The sequence below is a fragment of the Mustela putorius genome, unplaced genomic scaffold (genome assembly GCF_011764305.1).
Source record: "Mustela putorius furo isolate JIRA1106 unplaced genomic scaffold, ASM1176430v1.1 tig00003901_pilon_pilon_pilon, whole genome shotgun sequence".
Classification (NCBI taxonomy): domain Eukaryota; kingdom Metazoa; phylum Chordata; class Mammalia; order Carnivora; family Mustelidae; genus Mustela; species Mustela putorius.
In genome coordinates, this window is record NW_025422049.1 from 8083720 (window position 1) to 8102514 (window position 18795).

The 18795-nt window shown below is 41.6% G+C and overlaps 1 protein-coding gene across 5 annotated transcripts; it reads left to right on the forward strand.

Moving 5' to 3' along the window:
* Window positions 1–130: 130 nt before the first annotated feature.
* UPF3B (UPF3B regulator of nonsense mediated mRNA decay) lies at window positions 131–16800 on the forward strand. Of its 5 annotated transcripts, none has more exons than XM_045068274.1 (12): window positions 131–397; window positions 1296–1402; window positions 1779–1885; window positions 5538–5636; window positions 6952–7062; window positions 8506–8549; window positions 9023–9205; window positions 9608–9646; window positions 11497–11657; window positions 11981–12203; window positions 15783–15890; window positions 16676–16800. In XM_045068274.1, the coding sequence occupies exons 1-12, from the start codon at window positions 242–244 to the stop codon at window positions 16682–16684; spliced, it is 1347 nt and encodes a 448-aa protein (XP_044924209.1). In that variant the 5' UTR covers window positions 131–241; the 3' UTR covers window positions 16685–16800. The 5 variants fall into 5 exon arrangements, with proteins under 5 accessions (XP_044924209.1, XP_044924208.1, XP_044924207.1 ...); XM_045068272.1 differs by having other exon boundaries at window positions 133–397; window positions 11981–12269; XM_045068273.1 differs by having other exon boundaries at window positions 132–397; window positions 15783–16800.
* The last annotated feature ends 1995 nt before the right edge of the window (window positions 16801–18795 follow it).

The following is an 18795-nucleotide window of genomic DNA, read 5'->3' on the forward strand; positions in this document are numbered from 1 at the left end:
GCGGTGTGGGGAGTCGACAGGCGGGAAGTTAAGACCAGGTGCTAAAACCTTTCCATCAAAGGAAGCTTGGCGCCCTGAAGTCTCGCGAGATTCTGGCGGGACCCAATGGAACGCGGGGCCTGGCTTATCACCAGGGGCGCTTGTTGGGGGCGGAGCTCGACGGGAGTGGGACGGGCGTCGTAGGTGCCCGGCGTAGCGGCGTTTAGGCCGGGCAGCCGCTGTGAGGAGCGAAGCCGAGGCCATGAAGGAGGAGAAGGAGCATAGGCCTAAAGAGAAGCGAGTAACCCTGTTGACTCCCCCAGGGGCCACAGGCAGTGGCGGTGGGGCTTCGGGCGACACCACCAAAGGGGAAGATAAGCAGGATCGAAATAAGGAGAAGAAAGAGGCGCTGAGCAAGGTGCTTGGCCGGCTGTTGGCCCGGGAGAGGGCGGGACGGGTCCGCCACCCGCGAAGATGGTTGGGAATGGGGCTGCCCTCTTCCTCTCCCGGTCTACGCTTCTGTTTCTTCACCTGAGTGGAAATCGCGTTACCGTTTTCATCCATTCGTCCGAGATGCGGGGGGTGGGGGGGGTGGTCCCCCTTTCGGCCAAGCCCCGGGGTGCGAGTGAGAGAAAACAGGGTGGGGGGAATTCCCAGACGAGAAGCTTTAGGTCTGAGCTGTAAGATGATGGAGAGGGAGCGACAGTAAAGAGAAAGAGGAATTAAAAGGTTAATTGGAGGGGGGTTATTAAATGGTGAGGGGGCCAGCAGGGGTGGGAGGAGTATTAATGGAGGCGAGTTGAGCGTGAGTGGGTGGGGGGGTTAATGGTCCGGGGGCCAGGTCAGTTTCATCCTATTTGGGGAGCAACGACGGAACTTTTAGTATTCCTTAGAGTTTTTAATTCTTTACACTGAATGAGGATGGATTTTGTTTTACGATGTGTCGGATGTGGTAGGGCGATAATAAGTCAAATGTTCCTGGCACCCAGAAAGACCAGGGTTAGCCTACTAATTTCTTGCTAATACATCTATTGAAAAATGGGTGCTAGAAAATGATGCGAAAACCAAGTGAACTGCGGGGCTTCCGTTTAATAGAACCTTTAGATTTTCCTTTCTCCATGCAGTTCTCATTTCTAAGAGTTTATAAAAACGGCATTATTACTATGTTTGAGTAATTCTGAGCATTAGAATAGTTTTCTGCTGGGTTTTTATAAGTGAGCTCATCTTTTAAAGACCGTCTATTTTCAGGGGCAGTGATTCAGGTATGACAGAAAACTGATTTGTACTAATTTGATTTTCCTCATTCATTTCTTAAGGTGGTAATTCGGAGATTACCTCCCACTTTGACCAAGGAGCAACTTCAAGAACATCTTCAGCCTATGCCGGAGCATGATTATTTTGAATTTTTTTCTAATGATACTAGGTAAAATTAATAAATAAAAGAGGGTGGGAGTAAGTGAAAAATTTTCATCCATTCTTTTTTATCCTATTGTGTGTTTTTTTTAAAGATTTTATTTATTTATTTGACAGACAGAGATCACAAGTAGGCAGAAAGACAGGCAGAGAGGGGGCGGGAAGCAGGCTCCTTGCTGAGCAGAGAGCCTGATGCGGGAGTGGATCCCAGGACCCTGAAAACATGACCTGAGCAGAAGGCAGAGGTTTAACCCACAGAGCCACCCAGGCACCCCTATCTTACTGTTTCTATTTGATTTTTAAACTTGTGTCTTACAATATATGCATACTTGTAATTCAGCCAGACACCTGCAAGCACATTTACATAATTGCTTTCCTCTCTGCAGTCTGTATCCTCATATGTACGCCAGAGCATACATCAACTTTAAAAACCAAGAGGACATTATTTTGTTCAGGGATCGCTTTGATGGTTATGTATTCCTTGACAATAAAGGTGAGTCCTTGTAACTGAAGAGGAGTTTGTCATTTGTATGTTTAAGACAATGTGTGTATCACATTGTTTTCTCAATGCCTTCATAGCTTTTCTAAAATTCTGGGTGATAAAATGTGCAACATTTGGAGAGTTTTACACATTTGCTGAGCTTACTGCAGTCTTATAAACAGATGTGTGACTTTTCACAGCCCTTGGGTATTTTTTTTTTAAGATTTTATTTATTTATTTGACAGAGAGAGAGATCACAAATAGGCAGAGAGACAGACAGAGAGAGAGAGATGAGGAGAAGCAGGCTCCCCGCTGAGCAGAGAGCCCTATGCGGGACTCGATCCCAGGCCCCTGGGATCATGACCCAAGCGGAAGGTAGAGGCCCAACCCACTGAGCCACCCAGGCGCCCCGCCCTTGGGTATTTTTATTAACCTGTTACTTTTGTAGTTTGATCCGCTGAATGAAATTGCCACTGTTTTCTGTTCCTGTGGCAGTTTTGTTTGTCCTGGATTAGATGATCTGTTGTTTTGACTATTTACTAGTTATAGCAGTAATACTGATAAATGACTCTTTGAACTTGTACGACACATTTTAAATATTTACTTGACATCTTGCTTCAAGGGCCAACATTGATTTATTTATTTTAATTTAAATCTTTTAAGCCAGTAATTCCCAGTTGGAATACTGTTCAACTTTCTAATTTGTATTTATGTTTAAAACATCGAACTTGATGATCTCCCACTTTGTATCCAGGAGTCTATAGGGAAGGAAAACTTCAGCCTTAACTCTCGTTTTATTTATTACCTGCCACTTGCAGCAAAGTGGTCAGGGAATTTAGCCAGAGAATGTCCAAGCTGCCATTTACCACTTTTCTTTTGGCTTTGTGATCATAGGTAAATGACATATCTTTTTGTTGGGCTGTTTCTCAGTATTACTTCAAAGTTGGTGAAAATGAAATCTTTGTCAGGGAATATGCCAGTAAAAGTTGAAGGATTGCCACTATGTTTGATCAGCTTTTATTAATCCCCAGTCCCCTTCCTCCACCAAAAGCAGTTACTTATCCACTCCAGCTTTATTCCAGTAGATAGCAATGTGTTCCTTGAAATCTGAGCTGTGTTTTAACTTTTTCTTCTCTTTCTTATTCGATGTAATTAAACACGTGATGAATCTTGTTAATTTATTGTTTTTGAATATCTTGTTCATCTACTTACTAATACTTTCACATTGTGTCCTTCCCTCCTAATGCTTAAGACAACCATTGTCCCTAAACTTACAGACTTTTCTTTTTCTTTCTTCATTTTTGTATGACTAACTCAGTCTGTTATATCGTCATGAAATGAGTGTTTTTGAAGATAGTGATTTAAGATAGCAGTTGCAGGGGGGAAAAGTCCAAATTCCTTAGCCTGGTAGTCAGAGTCCTTCAGAGCCTGGCCTCACTTCTGTTTTTTTTTTTTCCTCCAGCCCCTCTTCCACAGTTCATTCTGCTTCAGTCTGGTTTATCTATTGCTTCTCAAATAGATCAGTTAATAAGCTAATCTGATTCTGCATTCACTAGGATTTCCAAGGTCATGTTTCCTCCCTGACCACTTTGTGATGCCTTCTGGTCATTTCTGCTTACTCTGTTCTGGCACACATCTACATGCCAATGATAGTGTTTTATACCCTTTATGACATTATTCTAGAGCAGGGATCTGGTGTATTTTCTTTTTCCAACAGTCACTTGGTTTTTTGTATTGAGATATAACTCACATGCTGTAAAATTCAGTGGTTTTTAGTATACTCACAAAGTTGTACAGCCATCACCACTATGTGATTCTGGAATGTTCTCATTACTCCAAAAAGAATGCTATAACCGTCCGCAATCATCTCCTCTTCTCCCTCTTCTGGACATTTCATATAAACAGAATCATATAATATGTAGCCTTTGTGACTGCCTCTTTTACTTAGCATGTTTTCAAGATTCATCTGTGTTATCGCATATATTATAACCTGATTCCTTTTTTTGTTTACAATTTTTTAAGTGTGGTAAAATACACAAATAAAATTTACCATCTTAACCATTTTAAGTGTACAGTTCAGTAGTGTTGAGTACATTCACACTGTTGTGCAATCTCTAGAACTTGTTTATCTGGCAAGACTGAAACTCTATACCCATTAAATAGTAAGTCCCCATATGCCCATTTCTTTCTCTTCCCAGCCCCTGGCAACTACCATTCTATCTCTGTGAACCATCATTCTGTATAAAGTGACCATCCTAGGTACCTCATGAGTGGAACCATATAGTATTTGACTTTCTGAGGTTGGCTTATTTAGCTTAATGTCCTCAAGGTTGATCCTTGTTATAGGGTGTATCAGAAATTCCTTTTTAAGACAGAGTAATATTCCATTGTATGTATATATACACACACACACTGCATTTTGTTTATCCATTTATCTGTTGAGGGACATCTGAGTTGCTTCTACCTTGTGACTATTGTAAATAATGCTCCTGTGAATGTGAGTGTACAAACATCTATTCAGGTCTCTCCTTTCACTTCTTTTGAATATACACCCAAAGGTGGAATTGCTGGGTCATAATGTAATTCTATTTTTAATTCCTGGAGGAACTACCATATTGTTTTCCATAGCAGCTGCACCATTTCACATTCCTACCAATAATGCATGAAGGTTATAATTTCTTCCTGTCCTTGCCAACACTTGTTATTCTCTGTTTTTTTTTCCTTTAATAGCTGCCATTCTAATGGGTGTGAGGTGATACCTCATTGTGGTTTTGATTTGCATTTCCCTAATGGTTAGTGAGGTAATATTTTCATCTTTTCATATGCTTGTTGGCCATTTGTATATCATCCTTGTAGAGATGTCTATTCAAGTCTTTTGAACATTTTTTTATTGGGTTTTTTGTTGTTACTGAGTTGTAGGAGTTCTTTATATATTCTGTATATTGACCCCTAATCAGTTAAATGATTTGCAAATATTTTCTCCCGTTCTGTAGGTTGCCTTTTTACTCTGTTTTGTTCTTAGATTCACAGAAGTTCTTAATTTTGATGTAGTTCAATTTACCTATTTTTCATTTTCATTGCCTGTGCTTTTGTTGTCTCCTGGTGTATTTTTTTAATAACAATTTTATTGAGCTATAATTCACATGCCATAAAATTCACACTTTTTAAAGTGGTTTTTTGTATATTCACAGAGTTGTGCAGCTATTGCCACAATCTAATTTTAGAATACATTTAGCACTCCAAAGAAAATCCCCCATATTCCTTAGTAGTCATTCCCCGCTCTCCCCCAACTATGCCCCCCGCTCTAGGCAGTCACTGATCTTCTTTGTATCTCTATAGATTATTCTAGAGATTTCTGATTGTATTTTTTAAATGAAAATTGATCTGTAGATCCCCCCCCCCACAAATCATCACACTTGTAGAAGTTGAATTTAAGTGAATATTGTATTTCCCTGCTGTATCTTTGCATTATGTTAATCAGTGCGAATTTGGGCTCCTTTAGTAACACACTGATTTTAGTTGTGCCCGTGTGATTTATGCCCATTGAGAGGCCCCTATTCAGGTGACTCCCAACCAAAGAGGCCTAGAAAGCGGTGGGTTGACTCTCTTGCATCCACTTTGTGACTTTTTTTGTTACAGCAAGTGTGGTATTTTTTCTAAACAGGTCAGGAATATCCTGCTATAGTAGAATTTGCACCTTTTCAAAAAGCTGCAAAAAAGAAGACTAAGAAAAGAGATACCAAAGTCGGGACTATCGATGATGGTACAGTATAGCTCTAGTTATGTCATGCTATTGCCATGGGTTTTTAAAAGATATCATCTTTGTGGGAATTAATTGGATTCCAGTCTTTTAAATAGGAAAACATACAGAATACAGTTCACGAGAAATGTAATTCACTGCTGAAAGCTTTGTTTGTTTCAATGGAAGTGGGTTTCCTGTAGAATTCCCACTCTTCCAGCTACTGCCATTTCATTCCTCTACTGTCGAGCAATATATTGTTGACTGTTGAGGAGTAAATTACCACTGGTTTGTTGATTAGAAGACAGTGGGGGAAAATGAGATGTATCAAAGTGCAATTCCTTAAGGTCTCATACTGTTTTATGATTTTTTTTTGTTTCCATTTTTATAGAGGGGAGGTTTATCATTGAGAGATGGGATGGAAAATTTTTTATACTCAGGTAACAATATAAAGTAGCTGAAGTGGCCTGCTTTTTTTAGGTTTTGAATATGCAGCGAACTGCACACATAGTGATTATATTGAACTGGAATAGAGGAACTGAAAAACTAGAATAATTGCCATACAGGGTAAACTGGGTCCATATTTTGAGCTCTGTGTAATGTTATGTTGGATAAGGCCTTAGCTGTAATATTTTATATCTGATTGACATTTTGGAATCGTCTAGTTTGATTTCCATTATTTTTTATAGTAGGTATTTTATAAAGAAAACATGGGAAAGGTTCAACACACAGGTACTTACTGGTTATATCACAGATTCAGATCTGGGAGACCAGATCAGTGATATGCTTCACAGTGTGTAGAAACTCCACAAATACAAGCAATGGAATGACTCAGATGTGTTACCCTTTCTGATGTCAGATGCATCTAAAAAACACCTTCAGGAATTACCATCAACTCCAGTGCAGAATGTAGGACCTCAAATTACCTTTCTGGAACACCTGATTTTCAGGTGTTGGGTTTACTTAAAGCGAGGTATACCCATACAGGAATTGCTTACATGCTATCTATTAATACTGTGAAGGTCCCATAACTACAACTTTCAGTTCTCACGTAACTCTCACGTAACTCTGGGTTAGTTGGAGCAGTGACTTTTAAAACCAAACTACTTCACATCCCTGGTGTCTAATTATCCCTGACTCCATGCTATACCAGGCTCCCTTAGTATGTATGGGGGATAGGGGTTCTGAGAGTAAGGGACCAAGAAAGCCCTAAATGGTCTAGTGAGTGTGTTTAGGTTTATTTTTAATTTTTAATTTTAGGTTTATTTTTAATTTTCCATGATGTAGAAAGTTTTGTTAAAGTCTACTATATTTTCTGTTTACTTAAACAATGATTTAGATCCAGAATATAGAAAATTTTTGGAAAGCTATGCTGCAGATAATGAGAAAATGACATCTACTCCAGAGACACTGCTAGAGGAAATAGAAGCAAAAAATAGAGAATTAATAGGTAAGTGGGCAATAGGAATTAAGGACAGTTGCTTTTTCTTCAGATGACTTGTCTGACTCCCACTTCTGGCTGTGTGACCATGGGGAAGGCACTAACTTCTCTGAGCCTCTGTTTCTTCTGCTGTAAAATGCAGGTAGTACCTGCCTCACAGGGTTATGTAAATGCTTTGAGAAGATGGGCAAAATTCTCTGTGACCTATTTTAATGTCACATAAATATAAGTGGAAAAAGTGTAAAGACCCATGGGACCTTTTAGATATTGGTAAGCCTTTGAAGATAAACTGGTATTTTCTAGTAACAAGTAGCTCACATTCCTGAAAAAAATTTGAAAATATCAAAAGGTGAAATTAGTTACTGCAAAATTGAAGACTTCTTGAGAAAGTCTATTTTGGATGTTCTAGTAGTAAATTGTCACTCTTCTAGTAATAAATCGTCACTCCTCTATCAGCTCTAATCATAAGCAAAGCCCCTGACCCAAGATTTCCACTCTTAGGAATTTATCCAAAGGAAGTATGCTTTCAAAAAGCCAGCTATAAGGTGGGGTTCCTGTGTGGCTCAGTCAGTTAACCATCCCGACTCTTGATATTGGCTCAGGTCATGATCCTCAGGGTCATGAGATCAAGCCCTGCGCTGAGCTCCACACTGAGCATGGAGCCTGCTTAAGATTCTCTCTCCCTCCTTCTGCCCCTCCCTACTCTCTGTCTCTCTAAAAACAAACAAACAAACAAAAAAAGCACAAAACACTAAAAAAACCCTAATTACAAGACTAGATAGCATTATTCAGAATATTGAGAATTACATATTCTTATAAAACTTTTTTTTAAAGATTTCATTTGTTCGTTTGAGAGAGAGCACAAGCGGGGAGGGGGGCGGAGGGAGGGGCAGAAGGAGAGGCAGACTCCTCAATGAGCAGGGAGCTCACGAGGTCCAGTCTGAGGACCCCGAGATCATGACCTGAGCTGAAGGCAGATGCTTAAACAACTGAGCCACCCATGGGCCCCCTAAAATGGTTTTTATTAATAGATGCAGAATATAAGCCCATCTCTAATGGTTTCCTTTGAATAAACTCCCAGAAGTGGAATTGTGGGGTCAGAAAGATTAGATATTTTTAGCTCCTTCAGTGTCTTCCCAGTTGAACAGATTTCTAGTCCCATTAGTCCCATCTGTAAAACAAGAGAATGTCCTTTGCACTACATTCTCACCAACACCAGGAATTGCTCTTTTAAGAAATTGTTTTAATTTGAATTTCTTCACTTTTTAAAAAGTATTTTAAATCTTCAGAACTGAAGTAGAATATTGTGAAACTTCTTTCTGATAACGTACGTGTGAACTGTTTTAAGGGGTATACTTTTCCCACCTTGGGTGGTTGGCAGGGAATGTCAGAAAATGGAATCCTTTCTAGGGGTTGATAAGTATTATTAATAATCTGTTTACATTTATGTAGCTAAAAAGACAACCCCACTTTTGAGCTTCCTGAAAAACAAGCAGGTAAACCTTTTGTTTTTATAGTTCTCTCAATACTTTTATTTCATTGGTTCATGCTCTGTAAACATACGAACACTGGGATCCTAGAGGAGAAATAGCTGCTTTTTCCACCCTTATTCCTTAAAGATTTGGCTCACTGGCCTCACTTTCTGGCCCACTCCTTCGGTCTGGTTGTTGGGCCAAGGATTGAAACTGCAAACCTAGAGTCTTTAGCTTATTCAAGAGACACTCCCTTGAGTTTCTGAAAGTCTCTGGAAATACAGCAAGTCAACAGTGGGAGACTGATACCAGCAGGCCCTGGTCTTTATTCTCATATTCACAATGGGGTGGGGAGGGGGTTAAAGAGATAGGATGCCCCTTTGTAGAAAGTAGGAAGGAAAGACGATCCAATTTAGTGGGTGCCCACCATACCTTCGGGATTCAGTTTCTGGTGGAGATGATCTTGTTTGAAGGCTTATGCTGAGGTTTCTTTCCAGAGAATGAGAGAAGAAAAAAGAGAGGAAAGAAGGAGGCGAGAAATAGAAAGGAAAAGACAAAGGGAAGAAGAGAGGAGGAAATGGAAAGAAGAAGAAAAACGAAAAAGGAAAGACATAGAAAAGCTGAAGAAGATAGACAGAGTTCCAGAAAGGGACAAATTAAAGGATGAACCAAAGATTAAGGTATGAAAATAACTTAAATTGACTGCATGTTGCTAAAAATCGCATGTGTCTACTTCGTTAAATATGCATGCATCGTGTGTTGGTGTAAATATGGTTTTTTGGTTTTGTTGTTGTCTTTGGGGGGGTGGTGAACCAACAGGTATCTTTCCAATAATGCTAATAGTATTATTTTTTAAAATTTGAGATAATTTCAACAGATCTAAGTAACTTACATGATATTTCTTTAGTGAAGACTGCATTATTTTTATCATTGCGAATGTTCAGTGTTTGGATTATTATTCTCTCAGTTCTTCATAAGTAAGGGCTTAGGGCTGGCTGGCATGAAGTATGGGTTTTATTCAGCTTTTCCTTCATATTTGATACATGAAGTTGCCTCATCTGTTTGTTTTCCACTGTCTTCAGGTACACAGGTTTCTGTTACAAGCTGTGAATCAGAAAAATGTAAGGACCAAGTACATGATACAGAGCATCTAGTATCATGTCACACACACAGGTCTTAGTTAATAATAAGTCCTTTTGGTGGTGGTGGTAATGATAACCTGTAGAAAGCTCTTCCCTGACTTGAGTCTTCTTCAAATCTGAGCCATTTTAAATTCCTACCTTAGAAGGAAGCCCAGATGCCTTCCTGATGCTCTGCTGGGTACCCAGAAGCTTCCACAATATACAGCTAGAGGACATCTGTGCCTAAAGAGCTCTTTTTTTTCATGTGCCCCTCCTAACTGGTTGCCTTATGGGAGTATTTAGGGATAAATATCCTGTGTCACATGCTTCCCCGTTACCTTCTTTCATCTACCGGGAATCTGTGAGCAGCAGATTCTGATGAACACGCTGCATCTAGGAAGCAGAAAACTTGTAGAAAAATTGCAGCCTTACTGCTTCTCTTCTGAGGGCATGGCTTGGGCAGCTCTTGCTCCCACAAATGTTCTGGGGAAGTACCTAGTACTTCAGAGAAGGTCAGAAAAAATCTCACAGAGCTGGTGGCAGGGTCTCCTTTTATCTCCCCAAAACGAAGCAGGCCAGGGTTTGTTGCCCACAAGGCTCTCCCGGGCTCATTATTGGCAACAAGGAGCTTGGCAGTGGGGTGGAAGGTTCCCATCTTAATTCCTTCTAGTGATCTCTCTCTCTGCCATGCCACAAGTGACCTGACTTGCTATTCCTGTCAGCAAGGCAGAAGGTAGAGCCAGCCATACTAGAAACATTCATCAATGTTCTTAAGAGAGTAATGAACATCCTGCCTTCTAACAAAGATGTTCATTGGAAAAATAAGAACACTCCCGATGAAGCCTCACGGGGAGCCCTCGCTTTACATTGGTGCCTCCTCGGTGTCCAGCTCGGACTTGCTGTCTGCTGTGGCTGCGCGCTGAAGTACTTCGCGCTTCAGTCTTGCGCTGCTTTGCCTTTCGCTTGGTGACTCATGAGCCGCCTTCACCCTGAGACAAAGCTTTGTGTGATGCCTTCACTCTGAGACTTGAAATTCTTCCATTTTGCCTAAGAATCTCTCTGAATATCCGACGCTTGGGGGTATTCTAGAGAGGTTCATGGCAGTGGTGTGAGAAAGAAACTATTTTGTTAGCAATTTGGACTTTATAAAGCACATTTTAGAATTGCATTGTCATATATATGTGTGTGTCTCATATATATATGTATGTGTGTGTGTGTGTGTGTGTGTATACACACACACACACACACACACATATATATATATGTGTGTGACGTTGAGCAGAGTTCCTACTCGGTAGAGATGGAACTTCACAGTTCTGTGAGGTATTTGGATTTTTAAATCAAATAATGAAACTATGATTGTACCATAATAAGTGTGTTATTCTCAGGCTCAAGGCAAAATTATTCTTGCAATGGATCGCTCCTTTGGTGACAAAGGCATTCGTCATTCCAAGTACTACAAGAAAACGGTCCAACAGCAATCTGCCTAGCATTTTAAATTTGTGGCTTATTTTCCGCATCAAGCGATATCAATATGCCAGTTTGCTACAGAAGGAGTACTTGGAAGTGGGCAGCGGTTCACTGACAGGCTGACCCATCCAAAGCCAAAGGAGTGTTGATCCAATTGCCGCAAGTGATTAAACCACTTTGAGTGGATGACACTTTCACATTAATGGCATCCTTTTAGTCAGTCACTGCTCTTCTGCTCTAGTCATTCACCTGTAAGTTTAAGAGTATCTGCAGAAAGAGGCCTTCTGTAGCCTTGATTCAAAATATTTAGTATATTATTTTCTTTGATAGAAGAGAATGTCCCACCCTTCAAAATAAGAATAAATTTGTTCTCTTTAAAGCTACTCAAGAAGCCAGAAAAAGGAGATGAAAAAGAATTAGATAAAAGAGAAAAAGCCAAGAAACTGGACAAAGAGAATCTGAATGATGAAAGAGCCAGTGGGCAGAGTTGTACACTGCCCAAGCGCTCTGATGGTGAACCTAAAGATGAAAAGCCTAAGAGGTCAGTAGTCAAGGGCTCTTTGATACACTTGTTTACAGCATATTTCTACGTGCTAGTTTTACTGCCGTGTCTGGGACTCGTGCTTGAGTTATGAGGGGTAGGAGGATGAGGAGAGGGGTTTCAAACATTCTAGCACCTCAGTCTGGGTGAATGACTTCTGGTGTGCACTTTTTTTTTTTTAACTGTTTTTCAAAATGCTAATATTTTTTTACTCTGCTCCAGAAGTGCCCCCTCACTGTAGTGGCCAAGTCCTAATCAGAGACATGTGCATGTGTGACTAGACAGGCTTTGAGGGGGTCCGCTCAGATCTGTTTCCCATGCAGGCCCGAAGAGGAGAGTGTCCGAGACTACCGGGAGCGGGACTATGAGCGCGACCAAGAGCGCATCCTGCGGGAGAGGGAGAGGCTGAAGCGGCAGGAAGAGGAGCGCCGCAGGCAGAAGGAGCGCTATGAGAAGGAGAAGGCTTTTAAAAGAAAGGAAGAAGAATTGAAAAAAGAGAAAGAAGCCCTTCGGGATAAAGGAAAGAAGACTGAAAGCACAGAATCAGTAAGCAGCTCAGAAAAAACTGAAAAGAAAGAGGAAGTGGTTAAGAGAGATCGCATAAGAAACAAGGTGCTGCTTTTCGTTGTATCTCTTTTCATGAGGCTTTTTTTTTTTTGCCTGCAAGTGTAAAGGAAAGGGCCAGCTCATTGTATATGACAGACTTTTTTAAAGAGGAAGTTGAACTATCTGCAACTTTTCTCAGTCTCAGTTGGGTCCTTTTATTAACACTAGAAATTTCAAACAGACACAGAAGTAGAACAGAGACTAGGACACACACATCACCCAGCTTCAGCACTTACCAGCTCATGGCCAACCTTTCTACTCTGCCCCATCCCTACCTCTCCTGGATTCTTTTTTTTTTTTTTTTAAGATTGATTTATTGATTTGAGAGAGAGAGTGAGCAAGAGCAAGAGAGGCAAAGGGAGAGGGAGAGAGAATCTCAAGTAGGCTTCCACACTGAGTGCAGAGCTCGACAAGGGGCTCAGTCTCACAGCCCTGGGATCAGGACCGGGGCCGAAATCAAGAGTCGGACACTTAACCGACTGTACCACCCAGGAGCCACTGGATTATTTTCAAGCAAATCCTAGACATATCATCTTCTTTAAATACATCAGTATTAGAGACAGATTCTTTTTTTTTAAGATTTTATTTATTTGATAGATCACAAGTAGGCAGAGAGGCAGGCAGAGAGAGAGGGGGGATGCAGGCTCCCCACTGAGCAGAGAGCCTGATGCGGGGCTCGACCCCAGGACCCTGAGATCATGACCTCAGCCAAAGGCAGAGGCTTAACCCACTGAGCTATCCAGGTGCCCCCAGGTTCTTTTTCTTAATACAATCCCAATAGCATTTTCACACTAAAAAAAAAAAAACCCTAATAATAATTCCTTTATGTCCTAGCTACTATGTTGTTTTTTCACTAATAACTTCTTTACGGGCTCTAAACAATGTCCACAAATTGTATCCTTTAAGTCTCTTAATCTAAATAACCTCCCCTCCTTTTGTTTTCCTGCCATTTATTTGCTTCCGAAACCATTTTGCCCAGAGGAGCTATCGGCTCTAAATTGGTTGGGCTAATTATATCCCTGTGGTACCATTTAATATGTTTCTCTATCTTCTCTGTTTCCTAATATGTTTCTCTATCTAACAGTTCTATCTGGGGCAGGGGTCAGCAGATTTTTTTTCTGTAAAGGGCCAGATGGTAAATATTTGAGGCCTTGTGGGCCATATGGTCTCTGTTGGCACCACTAAACTCTGTAGGAAAGCAGGCATAGATAATATGTCAAAGAAGGAGTATGTGTGCCAACCAGACTTGATTCATAAAAACAGGTGGCTCCTCACCTACAGGCCTAAATATATTCAGGCTCAGTTTTTGGCAAAAATACTTCATAGATTGGGGCACTTGGGTGGCTCAGTCAGTTGACTCAGGTCATGACCTCAGGGTCGTGGATTGAGCCCCACATCAGGCTCTGTGCTTAGTGGAGTCTGCTTTCCTCCTATCCCTCTCCTTGTGCCCCTCTCTCTGTACTGTCTCGCTCTCAAATAAAGAAAGAAATCTTAAAAAACAAAAAAAGAATGCTTCATGAGATGGAGGGGTGCCTGATTGGCTCAGTCAGTAGAGCATGCAGCTCTTGATCTCAGGGTTTTGAGTTCAAGCCCCACATTGGGTGTGGAGATTACTTAAAAATAAAATCTGAGAAAGAGAATATTTCATAGATTGTGTTGTGTACTTCCTGTTGCATCATATCAGGAAGCATGTGACCTATGGGTGTCTTTCTAGTGTAATGTTCTGATCAATCAGTAGCCATTGTATTGTGGTTACGGAACAGGATGTCCTTGTTTGGATATACAAGCTGAAATATTTAGGGATGAAGGGTCGTAATGTCTGCAACTTGCTCTCAGATGATTCTGTAAAAATCACATATATATATATGTGTGTAAGACAAACCATAAGTGACTCCTAATCTCACAAAACAAACTGAGGGTTCCTGGGGGGAGGGGGTTTGGGAGAAGGGGGTGGGATTATGGACATTGGGGAGGGTATGTGCTTTGGTGAGTGCTGTGAAGTGTGTAAACCTGGTGATTCACAGACCTGTACCCCTGGGGATAAAAATATATGTTTATAAAAAATAAAAATAAATATATATATGTGTACTAAAGACAGAAGGAGCATGTGACAAAATGTTTATAACTGTGACTCTTAAGAGAAGGGTATTAGGTATTCATTGCACATGTTTTGCAACATTTCTATAGATTTAAAATTTCTCTAGGTGATAAAGTTGAAAAAACAACTGATCAATAGGTTTAGGTATTGTAAAGCCTGATCCATCTACCATAAAAAATTTTAGCCTGAGGGGCGCGTGGGTGGCTCAGTGGGCTAAGCCTCTGCCTTCAGTTCAGGTCGTGATCTCAGGGTCCTGGGATCGAGCCCCACGTCGGGCTCTCTGCTCAGCGGGGAGCCTGCTTCACCCTCTCTCTGCCTGCCTCTCTGCCTACTTGTGCTCTCTCTATCAAATAAATCTTTAAAAATTAAAAAAAAAATTTTAGCCCAAAATTCAGTTTATACAGGAAAGGCAGGATAAACACTTGTTCCTTTCCCTTTATGTACCAGCATTCAGAGTAATGAGCTGGTGTCCCAGCCACTTCTAGGTAATCAGTGAGTTTTGTTTTGTTGCAATAACTTGTGGATTTAGAAATAGTTGGCACATTCCAACTTGTTACCATTGTCCTTGTTGATGTTTTACATTGTTCCTTCTTTGCCCAGTGGGAGCCCCATCATCCATTTCATTAAATACTATGTAGGAATTTTAACCTGTTTCAACATTTCATCTTATAAAAATAGTGAAACATTTTGCTGGAATTGTTCAGTTGAGAATAATGCTTTAAGGCTAACTTTCATACACCAGGGAGAAAGGGTAAGGAAGGCTCATATCATTTTTTGTTAAATTCAAAAAGGGCTTAACGTCTAAGTTTTCCAGAATCCTTCTGTCATAAACCACACACATTACTTGAATTAAGAGGTACGTGATGACTTTATTGAGGCTTAGTTAGGAATTTGAGATCTAAAATGCCACCTAGAGAGTCTCAGACTGGGGTGGTTAGTTGCCATACATGAATTAAGAAATAATCATGTTTGTGGCAAGTTGCATAGGGTCCACGCTCATAGTTTCAGGGAGGTCTCCACTTAAGACTTTGCATTCTTTATTACTGTTTTACTCCTATGATGATCTTACGTGGTAGTGAATGTTAAAGTCAGTTTACTGATGGGGAAGAGAGACAGGCAATGGCTAAGGTTTCGAAATAAAGGAAATTCCAGCTAATTCAGTTTATCTTGAGATGGTTAAGAAAATTAGATTTATTGAAAACATATCATAGGGATATAAAATAATAATTAGAAAATGGTTGCTTTTATTTGGAGATCGGGAAAGGAAGTGGGCAGTTAGAGGCAAATTAACCATCAGCACTGTCGGTTTGATCTCGTAGGAATTGTCTTTGGTATACATCAATATATAACTTATGACTCTGTAAATCCCCTATAAATGTTGAGTAGCGGTGTTGTAACATTAACATTTAATTTTACTTTAGGATCGCCCAGCAATGCAGCTTTACCAACCAGGAGCTCGAAGCCGAAATCGACTCTGTCCACCTGATGACAGCACCAAGTCTGGAGATTCAGCAGTAGAAAAAAAGCAGGAAAGTGGTATTAGCCATAGAAAAGAAGGAGGAGAGGAGTGATAAGTCCAGAAGGCCTTAGGTGTCCTGACTGTCTAGGCAGCCAAAGAGCATGTATTAAGCAATCCAGAAGTGCCTTCAGGGCAAAGGAGTAGAGAGAGAGAAAGGGGATCGCTGTGCTGGTGGGGTACACTGCAGAGGAGTATGTTTTTTTCCTTTGCGTCAAAGCAGGAACCTGACTGCAGGTTCAGGTTGGAAGTTCAATTTCATTTTTTATGCAGTTCCTACAAATTAACTTTAAAGTGTCAGACAAAGATGGGGGAGAGGACATGCATTGTAATTTGCAGGCAGGAAAGGTCAGGTGAGGACTTCATTAGGTATGACACAGGAGGGGGAATAAAGACAGCTGGTTCTGAAAGCAAGGTTTGGGAAATCCTGGATTGAATTCTCTTCATTTGAGTGGAACAGAGTCACTGTGAAGTCTTGTTCAGATCTAGTTACATTCATTGTTGGTGGTAACTGTTGACTTTGTGTAGTGTAGGTGCAACAAGCATGTAATTGTAGTACAAGGACAGTGGAGGATATAACAAATTTTTGCCTGTACAAAAATTTCACCAGTCCTGTCGTGTCTATAGCCTGTGTCCTAAAGTTTTAGGATTAGTTTTAGTTTTTTGTTTGCTTACGTGAGCTTAGCACAAAGAGTATTTTTAAACATCTCCTTTTTTGCCTTTAGCAGTTTTTATATTAATAAGTAAAATTTAACCCTTGTTTGATTCTTGACAATCCAGTCTTTGTTCTAATCTTAGGTCTCATGATCTGAGTGCACACCCTCTCCAGGAAGGAAACCGTACCAATATTTGTTCCTGTCAAATAGCAACTTTTAGTCCTGGCTTGTTTTGCATTGATGTCAATAAATATCAGCATCGCTCAAGTGTGAAGCTAAGTGTATTCATTAACTACTAAATAACTATTCATTTTGAGACATTAAATTTCCGATACTGAATTAACCTCTTGGGTATTTTGAAAGGGGATGAAGGATACTCCTTTCTGCCTTCACTGGCATTATGCCTTTATTCTTCCCACCAAGAAGATCCAATCATGGTTCACTACTCTCGTTCCACAAAAACCAAAATGTCTGGACGATATCCTTGAGCTGCTGCTTCATGTCCATCCTGCCGGCTTCTCCTAACGTGGCGTCAGTCTGCCCTTACTAAGTGACCATTTTAGTTTAACTCACCTTTGAGAAACCAGTTTCCCGGGAGGCGGGTAAAGAGGATCAAGATGACTAAAAGAATGGTCCTCAGCTGGGAGAGAGGACCAAAATACAGGAAGGGCAAATTTCAAAGAGAATGGCTGGCAGCAGCCCGCGCCTCAGAGAGGTCAGGGAAGCCGAGATGTGTTCACCAGGCTTGGCAGTATTGAGGTCAGTAGTGAACTGCTGAGGCAGAAACCACGTTACGGGGAGGGGCGAGTGGCAGGTAGGAAATGTGGATGGGGCAGCTGGATGAATGGACCTCGGAGCTCAGAGAAGAGGTCTGGGCTGGAGGTACAGATTGAGAATTTGTCTGTTTTAGGTGACCATTGAATCCATGGATCTAGATTTAGTCACTTAGGGGAAAGAGAGTGAAGAAAGAACAAGCAGACCTAGGGCCCAGCCTTGAAGAACCATAAGGTTACAGGTAAGGAAAAGCACCGTCAGAGACAGAAAAGGGATAGCCAGAGAGGAGGTGGGAAACCGGCAGACTCCAATACTCCCTAACCCGAAAGATTGAAGAAGGCCATCAGCAGGGTTGGACGCTGCTGGAAGGTCAAGTGTGATGCCTGAGAAAAAGGCCATGGTTTTCTACAAATCTCTGAGGACCTGGAATTACAGGGACTGGAAGCCAGACCAGGTTGAGAATGGTTACAGCATAGACGTTTGGCAGTGAGAAAAATGGAGACAGGTAAATGTGCTGAGGAAGGATTATTTTAAATACAAGAACTACCAAAGCATGTTTAGAAGCCGAAAGGAAACCTCAGAAAGACCCAAGGGAAGCGATTGCCAGCCAGGTCTCCTGGGAAGGCAGGTGAAAGCAGGGCAGCACAGGGGAGAGAAGGAGAAGCAGGAGAAGCAATGCCCCGCAGCCGCCAGTCCTGAGCTGGTGTCACTTGCCTCCCTCCCCAGCCTGGGACCTGCAGCCAGGCCTCTCGAGGCTGTGTTCCCATCAACACCTCCCTCGGTTGTCCTACTCACCCTTGCCAGTCCGGACTCGGTAAACTGCGCTTCCCTACGCCCCTTAACATTTTTCCATTTACATATTCACTTCAGCAAACACTGATCAGGACCCAAGTCCTTGTCTTTGAGAAACCATGGTCTGGTGGTGGCAAGAAGCAACTAGAAATAACCAGAGCATGGTGCACCATGTAAGGAGGGCTAGGATGGCACGGCCAGGTGTGGGCATCACCTGCCCCTAAGCTGCCAAGTGTTGCTGGAGAAAACCCCTCAACCAGATCAACCAGTGAGACTACAGGCGGGCCCTCCGTCCTGCCCAGCAGTTTAAATCGCACCAACTTCCTTTGCCGCAGGGCCACCTTGCTCTCCCTGGCGGGCTCCCCTGGCTCTCCTGGGAGGGAGGGGCGGGGACCACTTCCTCGTAACTCATCATTTAAGGTCTCCGTGAACACCAGCTGCTGCAAACAACAGGAAAGTAAGCATTCGTTCCGTTTTGCCTACTTCAGATAAAGGTTCAGTTTGTTTTGGGGGATAACGACAGGACGGAGACAACTGAGACGCTGGATATCAGAACATCCGTGGAACACCCCCTGCGTGCTGGCACGAAGACTACAAACTACGGTAGCGAACAAGGTCCCCGCCCTCGTGATACTTAAAACCCCGGAGCGCTTGCTGCTCTGGTGGACAGTGATGCGAGGGAAGCAGGCAGAAAAA

Bases quoted from the DNA above. Each gene is read 5' to 3' on its own strand.
- UPF3B (XM_004762075.3), top strand. From the start codon at position 242: ATGAAGGAGGAGAAGGAGCATAGGCCTAAAGAGAAGCGAGTAACCCTG. The intron at 1,403-1,778 runs GTAAAATTAATA...TCCTCTCTGCAG, and splicing joins TTTTTTTCTAATGATACTAG to TCTGTATCCTCATATGTACG. The intron at 7,063-8,505 runs GTAAGTGGGCAA...ACATTTATGTAG, and splicing joins AAAAAATAGAGAATTAATAG to CTAAAAAGACAACCCCACTT.